This window comes from Onychostruthus taczanowskii, unplaced genomic scaffold, assembly GCF_017590055.1.
Source record: "Onychostruthus taczanowskii isolate IOZ18803 unplaced genomic scaffold, ASM1759005v1 scaffold6, whole genome shotgun sequence".
Lineage (NCBI taxonomy): Eukaryota > Metazoa > Chordata > Aves > Passeriformes > Passeridae > Onychostruthus > Onychostruthus taczanowskii.
The window spans coordinates 17,496,417-17,518,069 of NW_024503679.1; the positions used below are offsets into that span (position 1 = coordinate 17,496,417).

The 21,653-nt window shown below is 43.7% G+C and overlaps 1 protein-coding gene across 5 annotated transcripts in view; it reads left to right on the forward strand.

Moving 5' to 3' along the window:
- Positions 1-20,682, forward strand: part of PIAS1 (protein inhibitor of activated STAT 1) — a 54,809-nt gene extending 34,127 nt beyond the window's left edge. For all 5 annotated transcript variants that reach the window (XM_041418564.1, XM_041418566.1, XM_041418569.1 and 2 more), the window contains 12 exons: positions 2,622-2,706; positions 3,484-3,531; positions 4,377-4,467; positions 4,943-5,077; positions 8,409-8,514; positions 10,389-10,462; positions 14,714-14,874; positions 16,396-16,526; positions 16,762-16,939; positions 18,548-18,690; positions 18,883-18,920; positions 20,126-20,682. In XM_041418564.1, the coding sequence (XP_041274498.1) occupies positions 2,622-2,706; positions 3,484-3,531; positions 4,377-4,467; positions 4,943-5,077; positions 8,409-8,514; positions 10,389-10,462; positions 14,714-14,874; positions 16,396-16,526; positions 16,762-16,939; positions 18,548-18,690; positions 18,883-18,920; positions 20,126-20,422 (1,487 nt within the window). In that variant the 3' untranslated portion in view covers positions 20,423-20,682. The remainder of the gene's footprint in view (positions 1-2,621; positions 2,707-3,483; positions 3,532-4,376; positions 4,468-4,942; positions 5,078-8,408; positions 8,515-10,388; positions 10,463-14,713; positions 14,875-16,395; positions 16,527-16,761; positions 16,940-18,547; positions 18,691-18,882; positions 18,921-20,125) is intronic.
- Positions 20,683-21,653: the final 971 nt, after the last annotated feature.

Sequence of the window (21,653 nt, forward strand, 5' to 3'; positions counted from 1 at the left end):
CCATCTCCATCTCATGGATCCCATCCCATCCCATGGATCCCATCCCATCCCATCTCCATCTCCACACCTTCCACTATCCCAGGGTGTTCCAAGCCTTCACTTGGACATTCCAGGGAGCTTCTCTGGGAATTCCATCCCAGCCCCTCAGAGTTTCTCTGGGAATTCCACCCCAGCCCCTCCCCACGGTCCCAGGGAGGAATTCTTTCCCAAATCCCATCTAACCCCACTTCCTGGCCATTTAAACCCATCCCCCTGTCCTGTCAGTCCCTTTCCAAGTCTCCCCTTTGAGGCTGCAGCAGTATTTGTACAAAAGACACTGAAAACACAAAAAAACCCCAAATCTCGAGAGGAAACGTCAGAGGCCTTTTTGAATTTGGGTTTTGCTTCAGGCAGAGGCTGTTTTCTGTCCTGGCACGGCTCCTGAGGAGAGCTGGAGTAGGGAAAGCTCCCGTGGCAGCTCTCAGGGATGTCCTTCCACGTTTTCTCCCAAATAAATGTATGAATGTTTTAATTTGACCAATGCTACAGCTGGATGTTAGGAAGTATTTCTTTCCTGGGAGAGTGGTTAAGTATTGAAACAGCTTCCCCAGGGAAGTGTGGAATCGCCATCCCTGGAAGGGCTTAAAAATCCAATTTTGGTTTCATTGGCAAGGTGCTGTTCAGTCGGGAGTTGAACCTGGTGAACTTCGAGGTCTTTTCCAACCTTAGTAACTCAGTGATTCTATGAACGTGGAAGTTCAAACCCCACTTTTCATATCACTGTTTAGTAAAAATAAATCTCTTATCAACATGAGCAGAGGAAAAAGGATTGAATTTCAGAACCTTTGGTCCAAACTTTGTCACAGTTTTCCTGCTGCACACAATTCCAGTTCTCCCTGTTTGCCCATTTCCCTGCTGGATTCCCTAAATTTGAGCTGCTGCAAAAAAGATGGGCAAGGGAAAACTTGGGAAATCCAAGGAATTTTGGTAGCTGCTGGTTGGCTTCTCTGGATAATTGAGCTTTAAATGAAGGTGGCATTAGTTAAATAGGCAGCAGTTTTTAATTAGTGAAGTGCTGGAGTTCACACCAAAGGTTCCCAAAAACCTTCCAGAACTTTTCTAATAAAGCCAAAGTTGACAATTTCCAGGCTAAAGCAAATAATCCCTGGGAGAAAAACCAACCCAGCAGAAAAATCCATGGAAAAGCAGGAAATAACAACTGGAATTCCCTCATTTCTCTGCAGTGCATGAGCTTGGCTAATTCAGCTTTTGTTAATTAGAGTTTGTAATTGTGATCTTGCCATTTATAGCTAAAAATAGGTGTCAAATTCTATGGAAGAGCAAATGTGAGAGCAGATTTTCATTGTTAATTGTATACATTGTGTCTGTTTCCTGCAGACATTGTGCTAGCGGGGAGGAAACGTATGCATTTCAAAATCTGAGTTATTTATAAAACTTAATTCTTTCTCAAAGATCCCAAACAGCAGCTTCATGTCCCCGTTCCTGCTCGTGCACAACAGCAACTAATGGGATGAATGAAGGATTTTGGAGCAGTGTGATGCAGGAAAGATAAAAAAATGGAATTTTGGGAGGTTCCTACTGTAATATTTACACTCAGTGTCTTTGCTATTGTTGGTTCCAACCCACCACACGCTGCTTGGAACAAAATCTCAGTTCTCACCCTGAAATATTCACTCAGCTGTCACTCAGGGATGAGTCAAGAATGCATTATAGTAAACCAAAAAATGGGAAATTTATTCAGTGTTCAGTGCACAAATAATTGTATTGATTTATTCAGAATATTTATATTATATAATATTTATTCAGAACGTACAAATTTATTCAGATGTTTATTCAGAATGTACAAAATCATGAAGAATAATGAGATTGAAGTGCAACTTCCAGGCAGCTTTTCATTCAGTGTGTGTTGGTGTGTGCAATCATTCTCTGGGGAGATGATGCTTTCTTTCAATTTATTCTTTAAAAAACCTTTTTCATTGCTGCAGTGGCCCTGTGAAAGGCTGTGTTTTAGCTCAAACCACTATTTTAGGGATTTTTAACATTACTTTCCAGCAGGAGCATTTTACTCTTGAGCACTGTTTGGTTCTGGAGCGCTGTGGCACAGGCTAGAAAGGCTTTAAAATCAGATTTTACCGCTGCAGATCTCACGAGTTCTTGGCTTATTCTGGATATATTTGGTGCATTGAAGTCCAAAAAGGCTCAGAGTGAAATGTGAGATGTCCCACATTTGTGTTGTGTGCTGCCCCTCCGTGAACTTTGACAGGCCGAGCCCGATCTGGTGCGTGGAGGGAAATAAAAAAAGTGATTGATGAGAAATCCTCAGATGTATTTATATTTCATGTCAGGGCACGTTTGACATGAAATTACAGCGATAAAAAGCCTTGATTTGCCTCAGCTCTGCTGTTATCTCCAGCCCTATTTTAATGCACACTTTATAGGCACATAAAGTTTGTTCATTGTATTTTTATTTACAGGAGGCTTCCAATGGCAACTTCCTCAAAAGCTCTTCGGAGCCAGATGTGTCTGATGCTGCTGAAGTTTTAAAAAACGTGTGTTCTGCCTTGATTTAATGATTTCCTGATTGTCCTGGCTGCTTTTTGATGCTCTCTGCTCTCTTGCAGCCTCAGATAACAGCCAGAGGTTTCGGGAAACCTGCTTTGCCTTCGCGCTGACGCCGCAGCAAGTGCAGCAGATCAGCAGCTCCATGTGAGTGGGCTCCAGCAGCCCTGAAATCCCAAGAATCCACCCCAAATCCACGCAGCTTTCCACAGCCCTGCTTGGGAATGGCAGGGGAGAACTCCTCTGGGGGGTTTGTTAGTGTTGTTGTGTGGGGAGGAGAGGATTCAGCCCCTCCACTGAGGTTGGGCTGGGTTTCTCTGCTGTTAAGCTCCCTGTAAATCCAGAATTCTGCTTCCTGCAGCTCTTCCTTGCCACCAGTTTCTCTGTTCATTCGTTATAAAGTTGTGACTTTATGGTGGCCCATCAGAATTTGTTTTTCTAATATACGAAAAACCAAAAATCTCCCAAAAAAACCCCACAAAAACAGCCCATAAAACACATAACCCCCCAAAAGAAAAAACAACAAACAAAAACCAAAACAAACAACCGCCAAAAACCAGCAAAAAATCCCAACAAACAAACAAAAACCACCCCAAAAACCCCCAAAAAACCAACAAAAAACCAAAAAAATAAATCCCCCACAAACTGACAAAAAAAACCCTCAAATAAAAACCCCCACAAAAATAGAGGTCAGACACAAATTTATTTCTTTACCTCAAAAAATAAAAACTCTTAACCCCTCTTGAGAGGGGTGGTTTGAGCAGGAGCAGCAAAGTCTGGTGTGCATTATACCTACCTGAAAGTGTGAATTTTCCATTTTTTGTGTAAAAACTAAATGTTTTCCATAAATTGGAAACTTCTAGCAAACTCCTGAGGAATCTTGTGAACAGCAGGATATTTTAATCCATTTTCTCTTGTTTCCAGGGATATTTCTGGGACCAAATGTGACTTCACAGTACAGGTCCAGCTAAGGTAGGGATTTTGTTGCCTGTTGGTTTTTAGGATTGATCAGCTAGGTCCTTCCCAGGTTGGGAATTCCTGGATGGAAAAGAGCTGTTTTTCCTGATCCTGGTTGGTTTTTTTTTTTGTCAGTGAATCCTTCCTGTAGCTCCACCTTGGTCATTCCATGTCCTGGGGCTGGAAAATCCATGAGCAGGGAGGGTTGTTTTTCTTAGCATGGGTATTCCAAGATCTGCTTCTTTAGGTGCTTTGGAAATCACCAGCCTGGTGAATTTTGGGGTTTCTAATAAAATATAAACGGATTAAATCCTCTGTCTCAGCCAGGTGGGGTGGGATGGACCAAGGATGAGGAGAGAATGAACAAACCCCTCTTGGATTGTCCATGGGCAGGTCCCTGGAAGGAGCCCAGGGCAGCTGAGAGGTTCTGCTGCTCTTGGAATGCTCAGTGTCCTGCTGGCAGCAGGAAAGGTGTGTCCTGCTGGGATCCAGCAGCAAAAACACCTCTTTGAACTGGAAAGAAATAAATCCAACAGCAGAAACTGCCTGGAAGTGCAGCTGGGACGGGGGAAATGTCATTTGTAACACCTTGGTGTTGTGTGGAGAGGTCAGGCTGGAGAAGAGGCAGAGAAGAAATTGGGGGTGGGATGAGTCAGGCTGAGGAATTCAAGGAATCCGAGGAGGAACCTCCAGGCTGCTTGAAGCACTGTGGTTTTGGGGGGTTTCCCTGCTCAGTGACATCAGTGTTTAGCAAGATCTGTCATGATTTCAGAGCTCAGTGGAAAAATAATTCCTTCTAGGAAGAGATGGTCATTAAATCACTGTAAAAGTGAAAGATGATGGCAGCTCTTTGCTTTTAGGTTTTGTTTATCAGAAACCAGTTGTCCACAAGAAGATCACTTCCCACCCAATCTGTGTGTGAAAGTCAATGGGAAACCATGCAGCCTTCCAGTAAGTAAAATCTGCTTTTAATATTCATTTTGGGATGCATTATTGGGAATTTTCTGCCTGAAAATTTATCCCAATCTTTTTTTTTTTCACATTCTGGAGAATTGGAATGAACAGAAAAGATCAAGTAGTTTGTTTTAGCCAGTAGATCCAGAAGTTCAAGATGACATATTTAGTAACGCTAACATAAGCAGAGAAAAGAAGGATTGAATTTTAGAAACTCTGGTCCAAAGTTTGGGGGTTTTTGTTTAGTTTTGCTGAGACAGGAGAGGTGGCAAAGTTCCCTTTGATTCTGTGGGCAGGGTTAGGATTTTGGATTTCCATCAGGAGAAGGAGCTTCTAAAATGCTCAATATTTTATTGTCTGATCCCTCTCTCTTTGAACTAAACACAGAGCCTGGTCCAGCTGTATTGGGAGGGACAGGACACAAAAGCACTGTGGGATTCTTTTTTCTGAGAGCTGAAATTTTGGTTTTCAGGGCTACCTGCCACCAACCAAAAACGGTGTTGAACCAAAGCGCCCCAGCCGACCAATCAACATTACCTCACTCGTCCGTCTGTCCACCACGGTCCCCAACACCATCGTCGTGTCCTGGACTGCAGAGATTGGCAGGGTGAGTGCCTCTGGGGTCTCTTCTGTCTGCTTTAGAGGTAATCCTGGCAGGAAAAAAAAAATCCTTGCTGGGGTGGCCACGGATGTTCTTGTTCAGCTGGAATTCGGCGCTGCTGGCCGGGCGGGATGTGCTCCCTCAGATCCCTCCCTCACCTTCGGGGTGGGATCTCTACCTCCTCATCTTTGTGACTCAGGGAGGGCCAGATAAAGAGATCAAGGCATCCTCTAAGCCTTTTGTTTGTTGATTTGGCCAAACTTCAGACTTTGAAGCTCTTCCTGACTGCAGGGACTTGACAAAGCTTGGCTTGGATTTGCAAGGAGCGGGTGCCATCGAGCCCAGAGTGGCCCTTTGGAGCTGTGAGTGTGGACACAAAACACTGATTCCATTGACCTTTTTTACATTTCTCCCAGCTGTTCTCCTTATTCTTCACATTTAAAACCTCGTGGTTTTATAATTTTTTTGTGTCTGTGGGGAGAAGGTTACTACCGGTGTCAGAAAATCGCTGATGTTCCACCGGGCTAATGAAATCTGGAACATGCTGCAAAAAGTAACTTCAATAAATCAGCCATGAATTACTGAGCTGGCACCAAAGCTGCTGGGTGGGCATTCCAGAGGCACCGTGTGCTGCTGCCACTGCCCCCATCCTGTTTTCAGAAGTGCCCAGAATTGTCCTGAGGTGAAACTTTGGCCAAGAATTTGTCAGCGTGCAAAGCCCAGCGTGGAAAAATGCTTACACTCCAGTCAGGGACAATGGGCAGCTCTGAAACACCAGGGTGGGATTTCGTGGTGGATTTCTTGTGGAGAGAAAACAATCTCCATTCAGATGATGGCATAAAGGATGGCTGAGTGATTCTGGGCCAAAAAAATCCTCTTTTATCTAATGAGAGCTGCAGGTATCAGAAAGAAGCAGTTCCAAATCAGCCGGCTTGGGTGAAGTGCAAGTGGGTGAGTCCCAGATGCTGCTCTGAGGGATTCACAATTCAGGATTTAGGGATAAGAAGTGCCCCAAGTTTGAGTCAGTCCCTTGGGAACTGGCTGGTTCTCAGGTTTCACAGATTAATCAGTTATAAAGAACATTTTGGGGAACTTCTGGCATAAATAAGCATTAGATGTAGAACTGTAGGACAGGGCTTGGAGCAGCCTGGGACAGGGAAAGGTGTCCCTGCCCATGGCAGGGGTGGAATAGGATGGGATTTAAGATCCCTTCCAACCCAAACCATCCTGGAATTCTATGAAAAACAATCCTTCCTAAATAGATTCTTTAAGACACACCCCTTCCTCAATTGATTCTTTAACACAGTCCTTCCTAAACAGATTCTTTAAGACACAGCCTTTCCTAATTTGACTCTTTGAGACTTTGACAGTGAAATGTGAAGAATTATTTTATATTTGGCTGTGCCTGTGTAGCACAAAATCTGAGTTCCCCTCTCCCCCTTCCCTCAAGAGTCAGTTCTGGTCCCAACTGTGCTCCCTACCTTTGCTGGAGTCCTCACTGTGATTTTTACACAATCTGTTTCAAGAGCCTTCTGTACAAGATGCCTTGGGCAAGTTCCTGCCTTTGTAGATTCAAGCTGTCGGTAAATAATTTCACAACGTTAATTAGCATTTTTCTAACTCCTCTCCTAATTGAGGCATTAAACAAACAAGTTAAGGCAGTAGTGGTTTTTAACGATGTGAGAAGCATTCATTGTGAGAATAAAATATTTAAAATGTGGTGTTTCTGATGCTGCTCCACTTGGTGTGATTTTGTGGTGAGATATATCACTGAGATCCTGCCTTCAGATCCTAAATAAAGGACAGGGGCTGTCACAATTACATGGATTTTTTTCAAGTGGAAACGTGTGGCAGTTGCTGAGGGAAGCCTTTTCTTTTTCAATTTAAATTGTATGAACACAGCTCCAGGTTTAGCCAACGTTCAAATCAAAAAATAATTGATGCACCCTAATGTGAGAACATGGATTTGGTCCTTTCCATTCTGGAGACTGGAGAGGTGTTGCTGCTGAGTCACATTTTTAGAAAGACATAACCTGATTTTTTTTTGAGATTATGAGAAAAATGAGAGCTTCAGAAATCCCAGGAATTTGGGCTCCATGTCAGGAAGAGTTCATTCCATGAGGGAAGGTTCACCTGACTTGTGGGACTTGACAGAGTTGGGTTCTGCCTCTGAGCTGCTGTGGTGATGAAATTCACATTTCAGAGACAATTGAGGGCAGGAGTAGAAGAAAAAGATGGCTTCCAGATATTGCAGGTGATGCATCTTGGGAAGAGGCATCGCTGCTCATTTTCCTGTTTTGAAAACAAAATAGGCTTTTATTAAAAAAAAAAAGAAAAAAATTCTGATTATATTTGACCTGACAGCTTTCCTTAAATGCACTGACACCAGTGCAGTGCTGAACATTATCCATGTAAAATTAAATATACTGACAGCAGTGCAGTGCTGAACATTATCCATATAAAATTAAACCACTGACACCCAGTGCAGTGCTGAATATTATCCATATAAAATTCAATGTACTGACACCAGTGGAGTGCTGAATATTATCAATATAAAATTAAATATACTGACACCAGTGTAGTGCTGGACATTATTTGTATAAAATTAAATATACTGACACAAGTGTGATGCTGAACATTATCCATGTAAAATTCAGTGTACTGGCACAAGCGTAGTACTGAATATTGTCAATATAAAATTGAAGCAGCTCTCCTCCATGGTGCCCTGCAATCCCATAGCAGACTGTTACGTGCTGCAGACAGGGATTTTCCTGGATGTTTTGGGATTTTCTCTGATGTTTTTGGGGTTTTTCACAAGCAGCTCTCCTCAGCAGTGCCCTGCAATCCCATAACAAACTGTTACGTGCTGCAGACAGGGATTTTCCCTGATGTTTTGGGGGGTTTCCCCTGCTGTTTTGGGGGGTTTCCCTGATGTTTTTGGGGTTTTCCCCGATGTTCTTGGTATTTTCTCTGATGTTTTTGGGTTTTCTGTGATATTCTGTGGTGTTTTCCAGAGCTATTCCATGGCAGTGTACCTGGTGAAGCAGCTCTCCTTCACAGCGCCCTGCAATCCCATAACAAAACGTTGCATGCTGCAGACAGGGTTTTCCCTGATGTTTTTAGGGTTTTCCCCGATGTTCTTGGTATTTTCTCTGATGTTTTTGGGTTTTCTCTGATATTCTGTGGTGTTTTCCAGAGCTATTCCATGGCAGTGTACCCGGTGAAGCAGCTCTCCCTCCACAGCGCCCTGCAATCCCATAACAAAACGTTGCATGCTGCAGACAGGGTTTTCCCTGATGTTTTTGGGTTTTCTCTGATATTCTGTGGTGTTTTCCAGAACTATTCCATGGCAGTGTACCTGGTGAAGCAGCTCTCCTCCACGGTGCTCCTGCAGCGGTTGCGGGCCAAGGGAATCCGGAACCCGGATCACTCCAGAGCACTGAGTATGTGTCCGTTTCCTTTTGTAAAAGGATAAAAAAAATCACTTTTGTGAGGGGAGATTTGGAGTTAGGACTGTGCTAACCAAGCTTTGGACTTCCTACAGCCCTCTGGGCTTTGGGAATGTGATAGTGGTGTTCTTTGTGTTCAGCTCCAATTCAAAGACTCAGAGCCTTTGTTTGCACTAGGAGCCGGTCCAGGAACCCTGTTGACACTGTGAGGGGAAAAATGCAAGAGAATCTCTTTCAGCTCAGCCATCCTGGCTTTGTTTGTGCAGAATGGCACAACTGTGCTCTGCAGTCAAGTGGGCATTCAGTGAAAACCTCAGGAGAAGAAATTGGTGGAAGTTTGTGGTACAAAAACGGCGAAAACTGCTGCGGGTTTGGTTTTCAGGGAGAGGGGAAAATCCCAGCACCTGATCCATGTAAAATTACTCTTTAATTAATGCTCACATCAGGGGTTGTACCTTCTACAGAGGGGAAGAAATGAGTGCAGCAGTAAAAAATAGTGCAGAATGGCACAAGTGTGTTTTACAGTGAAGTGGGCTGGAGGCCTCACCCTGGGCCTGGCCTGGGCAGGAGCAGCTCCACCGTGAGCATTTTCTGCCCCAAATTGTGGGGTGAGCCTGGGGAAAGTGCCCAGCACAGAGCCCCTCCTCACTCCAGAGTGAATTTGCTGCCTTTCTGTTTCCTCTGACAACAAATGAGTGGAAATTTATGGCATAAAACCAGCAAAAGCTGCTGTGGGTTTGGTTTTCATGGAGGGGAGGAAATCCCAGCACCTGATAGTGGTGTTATTACTCTTTAATTAATGCTCACATCAGGGGTTGTACCTTCTGCAGAAGGGAAGAAATTAGTACAGCACTAAAAATGGTGCAGAATGGCACAAGTTTTACAGTGTTGTACAGTGAAATGGGCACTCAGCACCTCAGGGCTGAAGCCTCCCTCTGGGCCTGGGCATTTCTGTCCCCAAATTGTGGGGTGAGCCCGGGGAAAGTGCCCAGCACAGAGCCCCTCCTCACCACAGGGTGAATTTGCTGCCATTCTGTTTCCTCTGACAACAAATTGGAGGAAGTTTGTGGCATAAAAACAGCAAAAACTGCTGCAGATTTGGTTTTCAGGGAGAGGGGAAATCCCAGCACCTGATCCATGTAAAATTACTCTTTAATTAATGCTCACATCAGGTGTTGTACCTTCTACAAAAGGGAAGAAATGAGAGCAGCGCTACATAATAATGCTGGGCATTAATTTGTCTTAATGCAGTTTGATGATTTATGCACAAAATGCATAAAAAATGCACACAAATCTATGGCTTAATGCACAATGTGCACAAATATCTACAAAGTTCCTTCCAGGTAGCTGCTGCTCTGCAAGGTGAGGATGAAGGTGTAGGTCCAGTTCTTAAGCAAGAATAAAATCAGTCTGACTTGTTAATTTTACCAATGAGTGCTCATGAAACAGGCCTTGTAAATAAAAATAGAGGATGAAAAACTCCAGAAATTGAAGAAGTCAGTATTTCACTGCAGTTATTTAAATCTCAGATTTTGCCAGGGTGCTGCCTATTGCTCCATTTGCTTTTCAGTTTGAAGTCACTTGATGAGGATTTTGGGGGTTTATTGTGGTGTCTGTCCATGTGAGAGTTGTTAACAAGTTTAGCTTGGAGTTGGAAGTGAAATTAATGTGATATTAAATATTAAATAATGGTCAGTATAAATAATATAAAGTTGCATGCAAAGGAGTTAAGCTATCTCTGGAGAAACAAGTTTTAGGGGTCTTGAATTCAAAGTTTACCACACCTTTTCAGATTTATTTTATTTCTTTCTCATGCAATTCATGTTTGAATTTACCTAAAATAAACCTTTTCTTCTTTCAAATACCAGTTAAAGAGAAACTAACTGCTGATCCAGACAGTGAAATAGCAACAACCAGCCTAAGAGTGTCTCTTCTTTGTCCAGTAAGTTGATTTTTTATTCTCTCAAAAGTGATTCTGATGGAAATGTGGCTGTTGTGGTGGAAATTACCTCGTGTTTACCTGGTAAAACTTCGTGGGGACAGGGAACAGCTGAAGTTATCTCTGTGCTGAAAAGCTTCTGAAATGCCCCTGGGAAAATGAATATTCCATTAGCTTGGAAATGTTACTCAAAATATATGTAAGCATGCATTTAATGTGTCACTGGATCCTCTGAGAGTGCAGCTTGGGCTTGGAGTGATAAAAACTCTCTGAAAAGGGGAAAAAGGGGGAATCTGATGCTGAAAGCAGCCCAAGGAGGCAGCACCTCCTGGAATTGTGCAAATGCACCCTTGGATTTAATAATCTGAATTTAAAACCAAAGCAGTGTCCTGGAGTTGTTCATGCAAAATGTTTGGATCCAGCAGGAGGTGAGAGGAAATAATTCCAGTGAAAATACAAGTGGCAGAGATCTTGGTGTTCTCGTTGGTTTTTAAGCAAGTAGATGCACTATTTTATACCTGGATTTATGTTACCAGTGATAAATTATTAATAATTTATCATTTTAACATCATGTGTGCACTTCTTTGAATCTTTGGGACTGGTTTCAGGTGCAGGGCACCTTCAGAATATTTGAATTCTTTCTTGATTGGGAGTCCCTTTACTGCAGCACAACTGTTGAAATTCTTACCAAAATTAATCACAGATTAAATTAATGTCTTCAATTCCACCAGATGCACCAAGAGTTATTTAAAATAATTAATTAATGCTTCAGTGTTCCAAAATATGACATGGAAGTTACAGGTTTTTGAGATTATCAATTCTGAGGTTTTAACTCTACAGATCAGGATTTAATTTGGTAGATGAAATCCCTGTACCTTTCCACAGATTCATTTTATCTTCCTTAGAAATTCCTTAACTTCCTCAGTTAGAATCAATGCTGGTATGGAGAAAGGAATAAAACTGAAGATCATGACAATATCACATCTAAAGATCTGTAAGAATAGAATTATATATTTTTTATATATTTATATTTCATTATAAATTTTATTATATTTTTCTTCATTTTTATATCTAAATATATAAATATATACATATGTACTTCATATAAATATAAAGTAACCACAGTTAATTGTGCTTTTTATGAAGCAAAGCTTACACCTCTAAAAGTTGATCTCTTTAGAGTCTAAGAACATATTTAATAACTTGAAAAATAAAATAAGCTCCAATTTTGGAGGAATAAACTCCAGTTTTTCAGAGGGGCTTCTCTGAGCTTGGACTTCAGAGCACATTCAAATTCATGTTCATTTCCCCCTGAAAACACAAAGAAATAAATCCCCAAGCCCTGCAGTTGGACCAAATATTTAACTGAAGAAAAAATTCCAAATCCAGGGCTCTGCTGGAGGTTCTGCAGCTTTGTTTACAAATCCTGAACTCCTGTTTTTAGCAGGGAAAGAGAAATGTTTTGTGTGCTCGTAAAAGAAATTAATGCAGTGTTTTTTTGGCTGCCAACAGGCAGGAATCAGTCCAGTGATGGGAATGCAGCTTTTCCACACTTGGGATATATCCCTGCTTTGGTTTGTTGGGTTTTTTTGGTTTTTTGGGGTTTTTTTGGGTTTTTTTTTGGTTTTTTTGGGTTTTTTTTGGTGCATCCCCGGTTTGGTTTCTTGTTTTTTTGGTGTTTTTTTTTTTTTTTTTGGGGGGGTTTTTTTTTTTTTTTTTGGGGTTTTTTTGGGTTTTTTTTGGTGGCAGAGCTGATCCAGAAGGTTCAGTGCCAAAAAGGGGGGAAAAGCATCAACCTGTGAACTCTTGAGTGTGGTTAAATCCCATCTCAGGCAGAGGTTTTCTACCAAAACCCTGGGAAAAAAAAATCTTCCTGGCTTTTAAATCTGTTTGTTGGTTTTGTTTGTTTGGAGTTTTTGTTTTTTTTTTTTTCCCCTCAGGGACATCACAGGCAGAGGTTTTCTACCAAAACCTTGGGAAAAATCTTCCTGGTTTTTTAATCTGCTTTTTTCCTCTCAGGAGATGGGATTTTATTGTCCTTCCTGCTTCCTGTCTTTGACTTTCCTTATTTTCCTTTTGAAGCATCCAGGTTTTCCTTCTGATGCTCCTGAGCTGGGGGAGTGTTTTTTGTTTATTTTTTTTCCCCTCAGGGACATCACAGGCAGAGGTTTTCTACCAAAACCTTGGGAAAAATCTTCCTGGTTTTTTAATCTGCTTTTTTCCTCTCAGGAGATGGGATTTTATTGTCCTTCCTGCTTCCTGTCTTTGACTTTCCTTATTTTCCTTTTGAAGCATCCAGGTTTTCCTTCTGATGCTCCTGAGCTGGGGGAGTGCCCAAAAATGAAACGAGCCACTGCCCCTGGGAGATGAGAATTCCTGACACACACAGAGCAGGGGGGGAGCTGATTTTGGGATGGGAATAATGTGGTTTTGGAATGGGAGTAATGTGATTTTTGGAATGGGAGGGATGTGATTTTGGAATGGGAGGGATGTGATTTTTTGGGATGGGAAGAACGTGATTTTTGGAATGGGAGGAATGTGATTTTGGGATGGGAATAATGTGCTCGGTCATGGGTTTGGGGGGAGGAGATGCCAAACATTTGGCACCAGAGCATCTCCTGTGGGAATTCTGTGTCCCCAGGGAATTCTGTGTCCCCTCCCAGCTCTGGGGACTGGGTGACAGTGACTGAGAGCCAGAGAGAATTAAGGAAAATAAACGAGGTTTCAGTTCAGAGGGAATAAAAACAAGCCCTCACCATCAGGCTGGAGGAAGTGGTGGCCTGTGAGAGGAGCCTTTGTTTGTGGTGTGGGGTTTGGGTTTGGGATATTCTGGTGCCATCCTGTGGCATCCTCCTTGTACTGCTCAGCATCAGCTGGATTGAGCCACGCTCCCAGAAATTCCACTCCCAGCCCTGGGAGCAGCCAGAGCTGCTCAGGTGCAGCCTTGGGGATGTTTTAGCCAACTCCTGAGTGTGAACAATTCTCCTCCTGATGCCTCGGGTTTAGGTTTTATGTTTTTCAGGTTCTGGGCTGCTTTAGTGGGTGGGTCTGGGCTTCACATTGGGGATGGTGAGCTCTGCACAGAGCAGGGAGACAAAACAATTCCTGCTCCAGCTGGGCACCAAGGACAAATGATCCAAATCTCAGCCCAGGAGCACAAACCCCGTGGAATGAAGAGAGGAAAACAAGGATGGGACTGCAGGGGCTGCAGCTGGAACTGGACACTGAACTGCAATGTGCACATGGAGCAGAGCTGATCCCAGGGACAGACCCCGTGACCATCGTGCATTTTGGGACCATTTGGGTTCATCTTGTGCTGCCCAAGGTGGATCCATGGAGGAGATCCCTGAAATAAATCCCTGTTTTATTCTGTACTCTGCCCAGCCTCTGCTCCAGCTCAGCCTTCCCAAGGCATCACTCCATAAATGACTGTTCTGTTGGGTTTTCATGTGGTGAAAATCCCGTTCACACCTTGCTGCTCTCACCTTTGGTGTGGTCAGTCCAGGCCCCTCCTGAGCTGCAGCAGTGCTTAAACCAAGATAAATGATTCAAATAAACAAAAATACATATTATAGCAGAGCCATCTAACACAAAGCACTCAATAAACAACAAAGTTCAAAGAGTTTCTTTTTTGTTGTACCAAGAGGAGGAAATGTAGGAAATAGTAAAGGTAAGAAGATCTCCAGAAAGCTGTAAAAACAAGCCTTAGAAACAGAAAAAGCAGAGAAAAAAGAACTAACTACAGCTGTAAAATCTGAAAGTAGAAAAGTTACAATAGTATAGCAAGCAAGAACATTTGGGGTTTTTTGAGCGACTGCTGGGGTTTTGTGAGGAGATTTTTTTTACTTCAGATTAAAGTGGAATTCCTTTTGCTATCTGCTTTCCTTTCACTGTAATGATACTTTCATGATAATGAAGGATAATTCTGGTTTTGGTCTATGTAATACATGGAATAATATATAATAATTCTATTTTTGGTCCATCCAGGACACTGCTATTTACAGGTACTCGGTGTATATATGGAGGATGTATTCTTCAGGTTCCTGGACCAAATACAACTCAAAACATGATTTTTATTCACTTTTATGCCATTTCAGACATACAGGAAGGAGGGAACTGTGCATGTGACAAAACTCAGACTCCTGAAAGTTCTTTCTGGAATAAAACTCAACTCATGTCTCTTTTGAGGCAGGAAAGCCCAGGTGGTTAATTTAACACCAAGGTAATAAAATCCTGGTTTTCTTTCTCTTGCAGCTTGGCAAGATGCGCCTGACCATCCCCTGCAGGGCCCTGACCTGCTCCCACCTGCAGTGCTTTGATGCCACTCTCTACATCCAAATGAATGAGAAAAAACCCACCTGGGTGTGCCCCGTGTGTGACAAGAAAGCTCCTTACGAGCACCTCATCATCGATGGGTGAGTACAGCTGAAATCAGAGCCCAGGTGGGATGTTCCTGCCTCAAATTAAGAGGATTTCCCTCCTGTGTGGAGCTGCCCGTGTTGAATTTCCCTGCTGCTGGTCAGGAATTCCTGAGCAGCTCCTTCTCAAGAATTCTGCCCCTTCAAACTCAGCTTGATAACAATGAGAGCAGTTCTCAGTGAATTCCTGAGCTTTCCTTGGTGTGAACAGCACACGTTGTATTTCCTTTTCATGGAGCAGCTGTACAAATGTGGCAGGGCTGATAACAGACAGAGCAAATCAATGGTGCCACCCCTCTGAGTGCCTGCACAATTCCGTGTACAATTTCACACTCAGGGAGTTGCTATCTATAGAAAGTGACACACAGATTGATTCCCTGGCTCTGCCTGTGTGCAAAACACCAAAAAAATAAATAAATCTCACCTCGGGCTGGGCCAAGTGTGGAATTTCTGGGTTTGCATTTTAATTTCTTTAAGAGAGAAATTTTTCTTTTTTTTTTTATATAGAGAGAATAAGTAGAGGTTTCTGAGAATACTCTCAATATAAAAGAAAGCCCAAAAATTGATGAAACACACACACAAAAACCCCAAAAGCAAAGCTGAAAAGCCCCAAGAAACACCAAAATGTTGAAAAACCACCTCATCAACGATGAGTCTTTTAAGGAAGGTGTGTTTTATTTTGCCAGGGAAGGGTGAGGTAACTCAGGGTCCCTTTAGAGCCTTGCAAGAGACACTCAGGCTGTTCTGGACCCCTGCAGCCCCAGATTTCCAGGGAAAAATCTGCCTTGGATCAAAGAGCTGGGGGGCTCCTCCTCGAGGTTTCTGCCTAAACCAGCAAAGCCAAAAACCAGGAATAATGCAAACCCCACGTTTCCCTTATTTCCCCTGGTGCTGCCAGGTGCAGATGTTGGGTCTGATCTAACTGGAGCTTCCCAAAGGGAAAGTTATTTGTGGAAAATGCTCCAATCTGGGAAAGAGGGAGCTAATTAAAGCCAAGCTCTAATTAAAGCCAAGCTCTTCCCTGCAGAACCACATGAATGGCCCTGGTCAGAAGCTGGAATTCCCACTGGCAGTGATGTGCTGCCAGGATCCTAAAATTTTAGGAGATGCCTGTGGGAGAAGAGGCTGCAAATTGAGGTTCCCATGCTCAGCATTCTGTAGAAAGTTTCACAAGGCCTTAAATCCTCAGATTTAAGAGAGGTCTCCTCAGTTAAGTTTTGTCAGGACTTTTTTATCAACTCTGGTTCATAGAATTCCTTTGTTTTGGGAAATGGAGAGTTCTGTGTCACAAGCTCTGCAGGATTCCACTCTCAGTGCTTTTAAATAAAAATCTTCATTTTTGCAGATTTTTATTTTAGGTAATATTTGAATTTTGTCAGTGATTCCTTTTTATCAAGGAGGCAGCTGAGAAAAGAGCAGAACAGTAAAAGCTTCACCACAAATTCAGATTTACACTGACTAATAAAGGGGAAAAAAAGGCACTTTTTTAGGACTGATATGAAATATTTTTATGGGCAGGTTGTTCATGGAGATCCTGAAGTTCTGTACAGATTGTGATGAAATCCAGTTCAAGGAGGATGGGTCCTGGGCTCCCATGAGGTCCAAGAAGGAAGTGCAGGAGGTGACAGCATCCTACAACGGAGTGGATGGTGAGCCATGGCTGGGCTGGGAAGGGCACTCTGGGATCCCCTGTGTTCCTTCACCTCCCAAAACGCTCATTTGTAAACACATTTTTATAGCTTTGATCATTTCTGTTCAGTTAATTGGGTCACACCTGTCTGGGGCTGATGGTGTTTAAAGTCAGCACCATTCTGTGATTATTTTGTTTTTATATGTTGAGTTTTTAACGAGCTGTGTCTGTAGCTGATTGTCCATTCTGCGCAGGATGCATCAGCTCCTCCATGGAACACCAGGTGTCCTCTCACCAACAATCCAACAAAAACAAGAAGGTGGAAGTGATCGACCTGACCATCGACAGCTCCTCAGACGAGGAGGAGGAGGAGCCCTCGGCCAAGAGGAGCTGTCCCTCCATATCCCCAGCATCACCCATGAACAACAAGGGGTGAGCACTGCAGGGCCACTCAGAGAGTCCAGAGTGAACCAGCTCTGGAATCTGCTGGGCTTGGGTTGGAGCCTCCTTTGGTAGCTCTGGGTTCGCTCCCAGCACGAGGCCCGAGGTTGGAATCACAGCTTTGAGTGACATGAAATATTTCTGTTGTGTTTGTGACATGGTGCAGGGGGAAATCACAGCTTTGAGTGAAATGAAATACTTCAGTTGTGTTTGTGACATGGTGCAAGGGAAATCACAGCTTGGAGTGAAATGAAATACTTCAGTTGTGTTTGTGACATGGTGCAAAGGGAAATCACAGCTTTGAGTGTGGAACATCATGAAATATTTCAGTTGTGTTTGTGATTTGGTGCAAAGGGAAATCAAACTTCAAGTGTGGAACATAGTGAAATATTTCAGTTGTGTTTGTGAATTGGTACAAAGGGAAATCAAAACTTCAAGTGTGGAACATCATGAAATATTTCAGTTGTGTTTGTGATTTGGTGCAAAGGGAAATGAAAACTTCAAGTGTGGAACATAATGAAATATTTCAGTTGTGTTTGTGAATTGGTACAAAGGGAAATCAAAACTTCAAGTGTGGAACATCATGAAATATTTCAGTTGTGTTTGTGAATTGGTGCAAAGGGAAATCACAGCTTTGAGTGTGGAGCACCATGAAATATTTCAGTTTGTGTTTGTGAATTGGTACAAAGGGAATCAAAGATTTAAATGTGGAACACAATGAAATAATTCAGTTGTTTGTGAAATGGTGCAAAGGGGAATCACAGCTTTATGTGTGCAACACAGATATTTCTGTTGTGTTTTTGAAATGGTGCAAGGAGAACCACAGTTTTAAGTGTGCAACATAATAAAATAATTCAATTGTTTGTGAATTTGTGCAAATGGAACCACAGCTTTTGAGTGTGGAACACAAAATATTTCAGCTGTATTTGAAAAAAATGAGTGTAAAATGGTGCAAAAGGCACAAAAGTGTGGATTTTGCAGATCTGGGAATGTTTTTCTTCCACGGGGAAACGTGGAAGCAGCAGCCTGGGAGGAGCAGGGCTGTGGGAATAGGGAGTGCCACAAGCACCTGGGCACACCTGAGCAGCCAGGCTGGAAATAGCTCCTGGTTTGCATAAATATTCTGGGATGGAAGCCAGGGATCCTGTGGGGAGTGTTCCTGCTCCACAGTGGGAATGACTCAGTGATCCCTCAGACCCCTCAAGGCCTTTTCCAGCTGGAATCACCCTGCAGGGTGGCAGTGCTGTGGGGTCCTGTGGGGTTTTGGGTTCAGGATTCCTTCAGGATTGTCTTGTCCTTGTTGAAAACACCTGTAACACATTTCCAGAGATCCCAGCACCATTTCTGCTGTTTGGGACTGAGCTTTCCCAAATTCCAGCTGTGCTGGACTGAAGGGATGTTCCTGATGGGATATTGTGAGGAGAAGCTTGGGGAGTGTGTGCTGCAGCTTTGGAATGGCTGCACATCCAGGAAGTTCAGAATGTGCTTTGGATTGAAATTCAATCTGAAAATAAGCAAAGAAGCATCCCCTGATGGGACAGCAATAAACCAAGAGTGTATTTCATACTTTTAACAAGCTTTTTTTTTTTTCCCTTCCAGCATTTTAAATTTACCCCACCAAGCTTCTCCCGTGTCAAGAACCCCAAGCCTTCCTGCTGTGGACACCAGCTACATCAACACATCACTCATCCAGGACTACAGGCATCCATTCCACATGACACCCATGCCTTACGACCTGCAAGGTGAGTTCTGGCTGCACCTGCAGGCACTCCTTTGATGATACAATAAAAATAATGAGGGTAATATCTCTGGTAGCAAAGAGAATTTGGAGTGTCATCAGTGTTTGGCTGGTTTGATTTCAAAATAAGTGGTGGAAAAATGGACAGGGGGTGTTTTGAGAAGCTGAATTTTGGTTTTTTTTTGTCTCTTGACAGGTTTAGATTTCTTCCCTTTCCTGTCAGGTGACAATCAGGTAAGTCAGGGAGAACCAAATGTTGTGGCAAACACTTTTCCCAGTGGGATTTGCTGTGTGGGAAGCAGCAGCATCATTATGTGAACACAGGTGTGGGATGAGGCACAGCAAAAATAAATATTTGGGAGTTTTAAAATGTTAAACTCAGCAGCCACTTCATTGTGGAAGGAAGGTGCAGCTTGAACCCTTTTCCTCCAAAAAAAGGGAGCTGGGATGTCTCCCTGCCCTTTCTGCCCTCCCAAGGAGGGAAATTGCACTAAAATTGCCCTAAAAACTGAGGGAGGCTTTGATATCCTCATGGAGAGCAGAGCCTGGACTGGGAATTTGGTCAGGAAATCTGCCTGAATATCCAGGATCTGAGAATGATTCTGATCCAAGAAATGCTGCTCTGGTTGTGGAGAAATCTTTGGGAACAGGGCTGGGACAGCCTGGATCTTCAGTCATGGTGGGAAGGAACGCTGAGAGCAGAGTTCCCCTCGGGGAGGTTGGGTTTCAATGGGATTTTTGGCTGCTCAAGCTCCTGCCCTTTGGGGCTGCAGCAGAGAGGAGAACCTGGGACAGTCCCTGCTCCACCAAGCTGGCCCTAAAAGCATTTCCCAGGATTGTGCCAGCAGGGATCAGCACAGCTCCACTCTCAGCTGGGCTCACCCTGGCTTCTGGGGGCTGGCAGAATGGATTGGGGAGAATTTCACCCCCAAGGAATTTTTTGAACAGCTAAAAAAAAAAAAAAAAAAAAGCCCCAAAAGTGCTGCTGCTTGCCCCTTATCCTGGTTTGGGTGCTCTGATCCCATTCCTGCTTGCCCTTTCCCAGGATTGGGTGCTGTGATCCCATTTCTGCCTGCCCTTTTTCCTGGTGTGGGCTCTCTAATCCCATTCCTGCTTGCCCTTTCCCTGCTTTGGCTCTCTGATCCCATTCCTCCTTGCCCTTTCCCTGTTTTGGGCTCTGATCCCATTCCTGCTTGCCCTTTCCCTGTTTTGGGCTCTGATCCATTCCCTCCCTGCTGCTCTGTGGGCTTTTCCTTTACAAACCGTGTTTGTGACCCCAGCATCCCCAATTCCTCTCGTCTTCAAAACCGGGGGAACCACAGAGCCAAAAATCCATTTCACCTCCCTGCACCTGATCTGCCGTGAAACCCAAAACTCCCCAAACCTCCTCTTGACAAAACCTTTTCCCCCCCGAATTTTAACCCTTTCTCTGCCGCCAGCATTACAACACCTCCCTCCTCGCCGCCGCCGCCGCCGCCGTGTCCGCCTCGGACGATCAGGAACTTTTACACTCCCGCTTTTTCCCTTACACCTCGTCCCAAATGTTCCTGGATCAGCTGAGCGCCGGGGGGAGCAGCTCCCTGCCGGCCACCAACGGCAGCAGCAGTGGCAGCAACAGCAGCCTGGTGTCCTCCAACAGCCTGAGGGACAACCACGGGCACCCCGTGGCCAGCAGGAGCAGCACGGACACGGCCTCAATCTTTGGTATCATACCAGATATTATCTCCTTGGACTGATTCATTTCTAGGTTTTTTTTTGGTTTTTTTTTTGGGGGGGTGGGTTTTGGGGGTTTGGGGTGGGGGGACAGAGGAAATCTTCGTGCTCGGTTTTCCTTTCTGTTCGGAGAAGAGAAAAAAAAAAAGAGTTAAGTCAAGGGGGTTTTTTTTTCCTTTTTTTAAAAAAGGGGAAAAAAAAATTTATGTGTACAGAGAACAAAAAAAAAAAAAGTCTATTTTCAGTTTTACTTTTGTATATAAACCTAAGATGGCCTCGCTGGTAAAAATAAGAAAAAAAAAAAGACAAAAGAGAAAAAAAATTAAGAAAAACAAGGAGCTTCAGTTGATTTTTATGGATGCTGAAGATTTTACACCTGTGCATTTGTCATGTGAGTTTCTTTTCTTTTCTTTTTTCCCCCCCTGTAGTTTGGACACCAATGGCATTATTTTCTCCACTGTTAAAGAAACAGGAGAGGAGCTGAACTTCTAAAGTTCAAGCTTGGGGAAGAGGGTTTTTTCTCCTCTTGGAGACATTTCCCTTGGCTGGTGGAATCTAATTCCCCCATCCCATGTTTAGTGCAGATTTTATAATTGTGGCAGCAGAGCACACCCTGCTCTGTCTGCAGCCCAGAGCCTTCCAGGAGTGGGGTTGGTTTTTTGGGATTTTTTTGGCATTTCTGGTTCTGTGAGCCTCTCTACCCAAATTCTCCTTTTCGATTCCATGCTTTAGTCAGGAATGTTGCAAATTCATCCAGGGAATGACACAAAACTGACTGGGAGGTTTAGGTTGGATTTCAGGGAAAACTCCACCTCCAGAGGCTGTGGGGCACTGCCCAGGCCCCCCAGGGAATGCTGACATTCCCAAGGCTGCCAGAGCTCCAGGAATGTTGGGACAAAGCTCCCAGGGATGCACAGGGAGATCCCTGTGCAAGGACTTGGATCCTCGTGGGTCCCTCCCAACTCAGAATATTCCACATTTTTGGGATTCAGTTACTCCTGAGGGCCTGACCCCATCAAATCCCAGCTGAGGAATGACTTGTGGGACAAGATGTTCCATTTTTGTGGAGCCCCAAGTCAACATCAAATCCCAGCTGAGCAACGACCCGTGGGACAAGATGTTCCATTTTTGTGGAATGGAGCCCCAGATCAACATCAAATCCCAGCTGAGCAATGACCCGTGGGACAAGATGTTCCATTTTTGTGGAATGGAGCCCCAGATCAACATCAAATCCCAGCTGAGCAACGACCCGTG